The following is a 10,648-nucleotide window of genomic DNA, read 5'->3' as shown; positions in this document are numbered from 1 at the left end:
AAGCAAAACAAGTTTACAAGCCATATAGCTCTATATTTTGCTTCTCCACTTGATCTTGACATAACACTTTGTTTTTTGCTCTTTTAAAATATCAAGCTACCACCAATAGAGACACAATATATGAAAGTAGATATTCTATTAGAGGAGATCCTGTCAAAACAGTATTTGATTAACAAACAAATCTTGTATGGTTATTGGAACCCATAACAAACATTTTCCCGAAGATCCACTACTTTAATATGCAGATGATTGTATTCCAATGATTTTCATATGAGAAACTAAGAAATTGACTCACCACACTAACTCCAAAAGAAATGTCAGGATGAGTAACATAATTCAATTTTCCAACTAATCTTCTATATTACTCAAGATCTGAAATTGACTCTCTTAATTTGGTAAGAGTTTGATATTAGGATCCATGAGTGTGTCAACATATTTTGAATTCGCCAACCCAATTAAGGCTCAAACTCATTGCTTTGATACTATGTTAAATATAATGAAAAACTAGGTATAAAATTAATCTCTCTTGTGTAAAAAATACACATAGGATATTGTATTTATAATAAAAAGAATGATTTTACAAAATCATGATAGAAAAAACGATAATAACATATAAATAGAAGATATAAGATAAGATATAAGATATTTAATATATCTAACATATAATACTACAAGAAGAAGAAACTAAATGAACCAAGAATTTAACTTGTTAGACAAAGTCATCATAATATAACATAAAAACTCCAAATTCAGAGAAAAATCATAGTCGTTGTCTAAAGATAATGAGAGAATAACAATATATAAAAATTTGTATAACATAGACAATACTCTTAAACTCTTTGATCCCAAGTACTTCCACGATTTCTTGAGCAAAAATTTAACTATATCTCACAACACTATTATTAGAGTATATAAAAAATCAAACACAAGCTCAAAGTGTCTTGAACTAATTAAAATCATAAATTTATTGTCCATTATATAGCGACTAACATTCAGTCCTTTATTATCTTAGATAACGTGAGATTTTCCAAGATACATTAAATTTTATCATGCTCAACATTTAATATGTGACATATTATTATTCAATGAAAATCTTATAACATGATGATTTTCTCCTCATGAATCTTAAGTACTTCTATTTTTCTAACAAGGTGTAATGAATGATACTCTCATAATATCTCTTTCGAGAAATAATAATTCTCTCTCTGTTTTTTTAAGTATGAAATGCATGCAAGAATGAGAGAACATCTTTTTTAAAAGAGTTTTGATATTACTAATTGATATTGTACTATACGAAATATACACTGATTAGAGTTAATGATCATTTATGGGTAGTTAGCAGGTATATTAGCACGTATTAATGAGTTACATTACCTTACGCTTTACAAATATACCGTGTTAATAATTGATTATTGGTTCTAAAAATATAATGCGTTAATGGTTAATCAATGTGTTGGGCTGCCACTAGCTCTATAAATATATACAATTGATGTCCAGGTAAAATAATCTTGATCTATCCTAATGAAATAGAGACCTCTCTATGAAACATATCTTGAGCGTCACAGTGTCTTCTGCAGCTCAACGACTCATCGAAGTGAATTACATTCTCAGAGAGGATTAGACGATCAAAAGAGAGCAGAGCAAAAAAGAACGACCGACCATCGGACCAAATCAACCAAAACAGATATGAAATACACTTTTATTATTATATTTTCGTGTAATATATAAACCATTTTGAATTAATAATCAATTGTTATTAAACATATTCCATCTCAAATGATTTTTTTTCTAAAGGCCTAACATAATTACACTACTATCAGAATTATTTATAAATAATTACATAAGGATTAAAATCCATATATAAATTATGTATTACATATAAATTATACATACATAGGTAAAATCTCGTTGTATATGATTTTTTTTTGTACGTAACAACAAATTAGTTTCTTTCCTTTTTTTTTTCCAGTATGTAAATGAAGGTATACCTTTCATACAAAATTTACATACAAATTAATAAAAAATATATTAAAAAATGATTTCTTTTGTAGTATTAATTATTGTATAAAATAATTATTTTTAAACATGTAAAAACCACTATAATTTATTATTGTTAAAAAGAACAAAAAATCAAATTTTCAATAGAAATTTTTTCAATTATATTAAAAAATATTCATGCTTTATATTTAAATCAAATTAAATTAAGATGATAAATCATGAAGTGAGTAACCTAATATAAGTAGAATCATCATGAAATTAACACATGCTTTGCTAACACATATGTGATTTATGTAGCTTGTTAGAAGTGTAGAATTGATAAATTTTTAGTTGTTGCCAATGTTTTCTGTAGTCATGGTGTCAATTTGAAATTACTAATTAAATCTTAATATATATTTAATTATATTTAAAACTATTAAAATATATTTTTGAAATTATAATTTTAAGAAAAAGTTGTATATGTGTGTGTTTTCTAAATCAGATATAAATTAGTAATTTTAATTTTATTAATTTTAGTTATTGAAAAATATTAACATAAAGTTTTGTTGAAAATTTGAAGTTCTAAAAACTGTCATAAATAGTTTCTTTAATTGGAATAGGATTGTTGAATGGGTGAAAATTGCAACATCATTTCCAACAACTTGTACTGCTGTATGAAACTAACAGTAGTCCAATTTAAAGCTGTTGTATGCAAATAGACCAATTCAAAGCTTTGATAGCATGAAAATTTATCTCAATCGTGACAAGGATATTTGGTCGAAAGATTCAACAAATACTATAAGAGTGACTTTTTGTCTATGGAGGGAGTTTACGGGGAGGACTCTTCCCTACCCAACATCTTAAGATAATGAATTAATGAGTTTTTCGTTTTTATACAGTGTTCTATTTCCCAGAAGAACTCCCCATTTGAATAAAAAAAAGCTTTTCTTCAATGACAAACCCATGAAGAAGATGCTCCAGATTGTGGTTACAGAAAAACATTCTTAATCCAACGGGATGAACATTGTGATGCAGGGGAAGATCAACATAATTTGTATCACATTTATTGAATGTTCCAAACCTGCTGGTGCACGGCAGACACGTCGTAAATGGTGGGAAATTGAACTTTTGTTTATCAATTTTTCGGGCCTATTGGAAGGAGTTGGGTATTAACAATCAAAACTTAGGCACGATATGGATAATATAGACTCATCTTTTCGTTTAAAACTTATAACTGCGAAACACTACAATATCAATATATTATTTATTTCTTGGTAGCAAAATCACATACTAATCTTTAAAAAATGATATAACATATATATAGTAAATTTATATATTTAAATTTATTTTATTTGTGCATGACACTATGAAATGAATGGTGAGTGACTTCCTCCCAACTCTGTACTCCGAGCCCTCTGCTACATAACAACAGGCTGGGAAGCTTCCAAATTCCGAGAATAGTGGGTGGACGTGTTTTGGACTATTAATAATGTTTCTGATACTTTCCATTACCAATTTCCAATGAAAAGAAATAGAAGAGCTAGGAGCCGTAAAAAAACCTGAAGATTATATTATTTATACATATATATATATATATATATATATATTCCATTAGGAAGAAATGTCTTTATTTCTTCCTTACATTCCGAATACAGAATGAACTTAGAGAGAGCGATTTGAAATCCAAATCTACAATTACACTTCTTTTCTCTCTTTCACTTCAATGTTGCTTGTTAATGATTCTCTAACTTTACAATTACAACAGAAAATCTCTCATTCATATTACAGTTAGTACGAATCAACTAGCCAGACCGGCCCAGTGTAAAAGTGGTCACTGCTGCACTAGGAGCCAACAAATTGATCCATCCTTCTCTGCATTAATTCAAGCATTCCCAAAAGAACCGAATCAGAAATTTTCAACTCTTGATACGCCTCAATGCAAGGTAAGCCAATAATCTGTAGAACACAAACATGAAAAGCAGCACCCCAATGCAGCCCAGAGTGCCAATTTGCCCCACCACATCCTCTTCAACAAACCTGCAGCCACCCTTATCACCATGATCGCAGCCTAATAGATAAGATATCTTCTTGCCATCCTCATATTGGATTCTAGTCAGCAGCCTATAACAGTAGAAGGTTGTGGATATATATTTGATCCAAGCCATGCAAGATGGCACCTGATGGACATAGTATCCACCGGTCAACACAAATGCAAGCATTGTCACTGCTGCCACTGTGGAAGCCTGTTTCGCATCCATTATTGCTGCACCTAAAGCAAGTCCAAGACCCTGTGACACCATCACGTATCCAAGCACAACCAACAAAGTCAACACAAAAGCCCAAAAATCTGGCTTTAATCCACCCATCCAATATGTAATAACTAGGAAAATCGTGGGAAGGATAAGCTCCATGGGCAGGTCTCCAACAATTCGAGCCATGAAATAGGAGGACAATTTGTACATGCCAGAAGCTCGCTCTTTCATAAAGATGGCACGTTCTTGAGGGAATGCAAATACTGAGTTAAATGACGGGAAGACTCCCCAGAAGATGGAAATGAAGAAGAGTAGGCCAAGCCTATCTTGAATGTTCCTGTAATCTGAATGCCACCACATTAAACCAGCTAATAGTGCTGCAGCAATAACTTGAGAGACTCTCAGAGTGTTGAAGGATTCGTGTTTTCTTTCTTTGAGGCTCCTCTGGAGTAGGATACTGAATTGGTAAAACCAATCAAAGAAGCTAACCCTGTTGCTACGTCTACATTCTTTCGAACAGCTGCTTCTCAAAGGATTTGTGCTTTTTGTAGGAATACTAGCAGTGTCCATGCAGGCAGCTTTTACCTTGGGACCCAGTATTGTGTTGTATGAATGGATTAGGTTTTGTTTTATGTTTGGTCTATCTTTTTCACTTTGACCATCGACGTGGCTAACACCTGCAGGATTCAAGGGTAAACTTGATTAATATCGTAGAATTCCCCACTCGTAAAACTATATAAAGTTCATTCTATCGTTATGCATTCCAATTGTGGAGATAAGAACTATTATGTGAATAAACCAACTGGACAGGCGAAAAATAACCAAAAAAATAAAAGCACGGTAATTGTCTAGTGATAATATTTATATAAATAATAATAGTTTGACAACATTTTAACACTATCTACTTGTTATTATGTGATTGGTCCATGTTGGTGTTTATGATTATTATTATTGATTATAAAGTAATTTTGCAATCAAATGATGTTAAAATGTTATCAAAGTATTGTTATCCTGTATATATCAAACAAATTTCAAATTTTGTTAAAAGACATATATTTCCAACAAATAAGTTTGGGTTTTTTCAGAACAAGCTTCATATTGCTAGTTGGCTAAAATTATATATTATTCAACTTCCCAATTCAGTAAGAAAAAGCGTATAGTATACCACCACAGACAAAGTAGGAATGGATAATCCACAATAAAACGAGAGATTGAAGACTTCAACCAAAAGTCCTTATCTAAAGGAACATAAGTTATATTATTCATATAATAATTAAATTTATATAAGATTTTATGATTTTTTTTGGATTTTTTTTCTATAACATTAATCATCTTATCTCATTCTTCTGTCTCGTTGCTATACATTTTATTATATTAGAAATAAAATTTATATATGGAAATACAATTTCTCCACCGACAGTGGAATAAACTACCGTAAAAGTGAAGATGCACAGCACCAAGGCGATGCCTTATGGGAAAATATTGTAAAAAGCGTTGCGTATTGCATAAAAAAAATAGTGAAGCAGAAGAAGCTACAAAGTATAGGATAGGTGGAACCAGGGATAAAGTGAATGAAAATATGTTTGAATTAATTGAACAAGTACTTGAGTATTCAAAAAGAGCTGATTAGAGGGATGAACGTGCTTAAATAGGGCAGTGGGACTCGTAAAAGCTGACTTATGTTAGTGTTATGGTGAGTCTCCACTAAGATTGGTGCTGGCACTGCTGACTGGGCCACCAGCTCCCACTTTGATTTGCATAATATCAATGTAGCTATTTACTTTCATTTCATTACACCTTTCTGCCATCAGACTTCACTTTTCGGGAGAAATGTTTTTATGGATGTAAAGCTACCCAACACGTGTATCTCTCTAACACATCCTAAGACAAGAGATTCTAAAAAAGTGGGAGGAAAAGAGAAAAAGAAACAAAGTGAACGGAAAAGAGAATCAGTGCAAAATTGGCCAGATCATTGTCAAAGAAGTGAAGGTCAAGTTTTTTTCCCAGATATAATGATGAACAGGGAACAGCCCCAAGACCATATGCTCGAGTAACTCAAGGGCACTGATTAAAACATTAGGGGAGTAAACGTGCAACAATACAAAATATCAAGATGACATACTACTGGTAAAGATAAATCCTCTAAACCCCAATTTAATACCTCTTATACCCCTAAAGTTTATGAGAGGGGTAAATTACTTGAGAATTTTATCACAATTGTTTAAGGGTAGACAGGGATTTAGTGTGCCACCTTTCCCAGGTGCTCTTTGTATTATTTTTCCTTTTAACAGCGGTTGATGGTTTCTCACGCTATCAATGGCGTCATGAACCTTAATATCGACATTATCATCATGGTCCCAAGAATCAACGAAAAAGGTTAAGAGAGGCACATATCCTATAACAATACTTTAGTGCCAAAGGTGTTGAACTCCATATTAGATAAAAATACCTAGTCAAAGAGCACTTACCACAGAGCTACTAATTTATGAAATAATAAATAATAGATTGTGGTTAGTGATATCACCAACCAAAATCTAGCCATACTAAAAGAAGCAAACAGAAGCACCAATAAAAAGGCCAATTATCTACAACTCAAAGACTCCGGTCCACTACCTAAGTATTTCCAACTTTATGCCATATGCACGTTCTCTTTTGACAGCCCACAAATAACTTTAGTCCACATGGCATGCCGTTTTCAAAGACTATTACACTCATCCAATTACACCTGTCCTTCAACAGACGCTAAAAGTTGAAAATTATTGAGGGGCTTATACTTACTTCATATCTTGTGAAACCAATTGCATAACAATCTCTGCTACGTTTGAACTTGACAAAAGGAACTAAAAACAAAGACGTTTAGTTGAAAAAGAAAAGAGAAAAATGCAAAATTATCCTGTTTAAATTTGGAGACAGTCTGATTTTGTGAATTATATCTGCACGAAAATGTTACTTTCTACTCTAATAATTTTTTTGTCCTCTTACAAACTCAACCCAAATGCCTATTTTGGACATCACAACAAAAGTATTGTCGATTTTGATGTTATTCTTTCTAAAGGATATCAGATCAACTTGTTCCTATATTGAAAGGATATGGTTGATGGTTATGGTAACAAAGGGCCACACTGCATACGTCCATGAGCTCATGATATGCATCCTGCTATTTTCTTCTAAATTTAGAATATATCTGGACCCACATGAAAATTGACACGATACTGAATTTGATCGGGAATTGGAAACTCCAAGCTACTTTCTTTGTTTCATAAAAGACACTCTTCTGAGGTGATCTATCTAATCACTTGATTTCCCATCATGCATCTCCTGTTTCCTCTTCTCCTTCCTGTTTCCACTCCATTATCAACACGCCCCTAATTCCCTCCACATCCTATAAAATTCATTATTTAAAATCTTAAACGCCCAGCTTAATTCTAAAATGCCTGGTGAAACTAGACATTGAAAAATTTACTTATCAAACTGCTAGTTTTAGAGAGGGAAAATCGCATGCCTTGTTGGAAGAGGCAATGGCAGAAATTTGGTTTGGCCAAGAAGAAACAGTATTGGCCCTATAGGGATGAAAAAATTTGGACTGAGAAAAGAGAGGGAAAACTAGAAGTATAAGGAGTCAAATCAGGTTGTCCCTGAAAAGAGAAAACTAAAGCAGGAAAAAGTAGACCAACGACATACAGTTCCAAAAAAAGAGGACACGTGGTAAGCATCAGCAAATTGTTTATGTAAAGCATCCCAATATTGATACAAAATCAAAACCCATTACGTATCTAATCGATTCGTTCCACTCAGAGAGAAATCTTTATCTTTCTCTCCTAGCTTATACCTAAAATATACCTTTATTAAATGAAAAATTATTACACGGGCGAAAAACAGAAAGAAAAGTGAAATTATATAATAAGAGATGTTATGTTATAATAAATTTAAAAATCATCTTTATTATTACAAAATATTCTTTACACTAATAAACGACATCACCACTACCAAAGTTCGAATGGCCAACTCATTTAAAATAAAAAAGGTGATTTACAAGATTTTTTTAACTACATCTTATTTCTTTCTAGGAGTGATCCGAATATTAGAGTGATCGCTATTAAATTTCCACTAAAGAGACCCAACAAAGGAAAAGGGATCGGCAAGAAATGAAAAAGTAGTTTGATAAGTCTTATTCGAATCCCCTGAGTATTAATTTCAGAAATAGAACCCTAATATATTTTTCTCAATACTTATAGTAAGAAACATCAACGAATGTTAATATTTTATTTGTATTTTAACATAAACCAAGTGAAAGTGAGTGTGTATAAAAGCAGGATGTAGATAGTATTAACTAAATAGAAAAATGGATTTTAATGAGGAAGAAGGGCCAAAATGGGTGAGAAAAGGAGTTGAGTCGAGGACCATAATATCACGCAATCATAGCAAGAAGGAACAGAGAGTTACATAACAACATGATGTCCGCCACTGTTGTTCAACTTATTGCCCTTTAGCCCCGAATGACGTTCATTAATTCGTTTTACGAACACACGCTCACCCATCATGCCCATATACCAAACATTCTACCCCACACCATCACACTACACACATTACCATAAGTCTTACAATAACCACTAGAAAGATAGATACATATCATATCAACTTATCAACCTCAATCACAAACACACACAAAAACACTTCCTTGGAAGCCAACATCACTCACCACTAATAATTCACACCAATCAAAAACACACACAGCAAAAACAATTGAAACCGACACACCACAAGCAGTTGTAACAAGTTAAACTGTAATTCGTTAAGAAATAGAAACGATTGAAACTGTGACGTACCGTTTGCGAGATCGAGTAGAAAATCCGCCGGATTCATCGGAAATGACGGCGCGAAACCAACCGACTGAAAGTACCGCATGGCGTCGCTTCCTTTGCCGAAGTACAAACACTGTCCTTCAGAAAGCAACACAACTTTATCGAACATCTGGTACACACGGCTGGAAGGTTGGTGCACCGATGTGATTACACTTTTGCCCTTCTTCGCCAGTGACCCAAGCGTCACCACGAGGCGGTGCGCCGCCGTCGAGTCCAGACCGGAGGTGGGCTCGTCCAGGATCAGCAGCGAGGGGTCCACCAGCATCTCGTGCGCGATGCTCACGCGCTTCCGCTCCCCGCCGGAGACGCCGCGGATGAAGCTGTTTCCTATTATCGTGTGCTCGCACTTCCTCAGCCCCAGCTCCGCGATGGTCGACTCCGCCGCCGCAACCTTCGCCGCGCGCGGAAGCGCGCGAGGGAGGCGCAGCATAGCGCAGAACACCAGCGTCTCCCGAACCGTGAGATGCGGGTAGAGGATGTCGTCCTGTGTAACGAAGCCGGTTCTCCGAAGAACCGATTTGTTGAGTTTGCTGGAGTTGGCCAGGATTGTTCCGGCGAGGCCGTTCCCATGGAGCCTCCCTGCGAGCGCGTTTAGGAGCGTCGATTTTCCGCTTCCCGATGGGCCTAGTACCGCTAAGATCTCCCCGGGGTGTACTATTCCCGTGACGCCTTTTAAAATAACTCGCTCCTGCGGCACGGCTGGGCTTGATCCTTGATGAGATGGCGATGATTCGGAGGGCGTGAAGAAGGTCTTGATGGTCCCTCCGGTCTTTTTTTTGTCCTCTATCTTCAAGCGGTATTCGACGTCCATGAACTGCGTTGCATGAAAACATTAACTCATGACAATAAATAGGTATTAAATTTTTTCCACAAAAGGAGGAAAAAGGAACAGTCAAAGTGATGACTAGTGAGTGAAAGGAAGATTAATACGTATAGTTATTATGGGTAGCAATAATGTAATGATAAATACCTTAAGGGTGATGGGATAAGAAGAAGAGAAAAAAGGAGGGATATCACGGGATTGTTGAGGGGTGTGATTGGGAGGGAGATTGGAGTCTCCATTTGGGGTTGGTGATGGCATTATGGTTTTTGTTACTTTGATGGGTTTTCCTTTGTCTCTCTGAAGTTTTGGAAAGTTGAAAAAAGATGAAGAGAAGTGTGTTAGGAGTGAATGAATGAAGTGAGAGGAAGAAGGGATAGGAATACAAGGGGTATTTATGGAGGGATCAGAACCCATGGCACTGCCACGTTAAAGTAGAACTACCAATTTCGAATTGATACGTGGCGATCATATACATCGTTTGGCATGGTGCAATGTTTCGTGGAATGGTCCACTTTCTCTTCCTCATACTTTTTTCTTCTTTTATCTCTTCCCTTTTTTTTTTCTTTTTTAAATGCAAAAAGAAATATTAGGTGTTTCAGAATCTTAAATACTGCTCAGAACTTGAAAAACGTACTGGTATGGTAGGAGCAGACACTGCAGCTGCTGTTGTTACCCATTGCCTTGGCAACAGGAGGCGTATTCATGAGTTGTTCAGGATTTTTTTCGATCTTCAT

At 34.8% G+C, this 10,648-nt stretch overlaps 1 protein-coding gene across 1 annotated transcript; it reads right to left on the bottom strand.

Annotated features, from left to right (window-relative positions):
• Positions 1–3,527: 3,527 nt before the first annotated feature.
• Positions 3,528–10,285, bottom strand: ABCG25 (ATP-binding cassette family G25). Its single transcript, XM_047306720.2, has 3 exons — positions 10,062–10,285; positions 9,056–9,905; positions 3,528–4,906 (listed from the first exon to the last, which is right to left on the bottom strand). The coding sequence occupies exons 1-3, from the start codon at positions 10,170–10,172 to the stop codon at positions 3,894–3,896; spliced, it is 1,974 nt and encodes a 657-aa protein (XP_047162676.1). The 5' UTR covers positions 10,173–10,285; the 3' UTR covers positions 3,528–3,893.
• Between the last annotated feature and the right edge of the window lie 363 nt (positions 10,286–10,648).

This window comes from Vigna umbellata, chromosome 8 (genome assembly GCF_029865625.1).
Source record: "Vigna umbellata cultivar VRB3 chromosome 8, Vumbellata_1.0, whole genome shotgun sequence".
NCBI classification, from domain to species: Eukaryota; Viridiplantae; Streptophyta; class Magnoliopsida; order Fabales; family Fabaceae; genus Vigna; species Vigna umbellata.
Note: the sequence above shows the minus strand (reverse complement) of the source record. Positions and strands in the feature narration are given on the sequence as shown.

Excerpts from the sequence above, each read along its gene's own strand:
- ABCG25 (XM_047306720.2), bottom strand. The coding sequence starts at position 10,172 with ATGCCATCACCAACCCCAAATGGAGACTCCAATCTCCCTCCCAATCAC. Across the intron at positions 9,906-10,061 it reads CTTATCCCATCACCCTTAAG|TTCATGGACGTCGAATACCG; the intron begins GTATTTATCATT and ends CATGCAACGCAG. Across the intron at positions 4,907-9,055 it reads TCTACTCGATCTCGCAAACG|GTGTTAGCCACGTCGATGGT; the intron begins GTACGTCACAGT and ends TGAATCCTGCAG.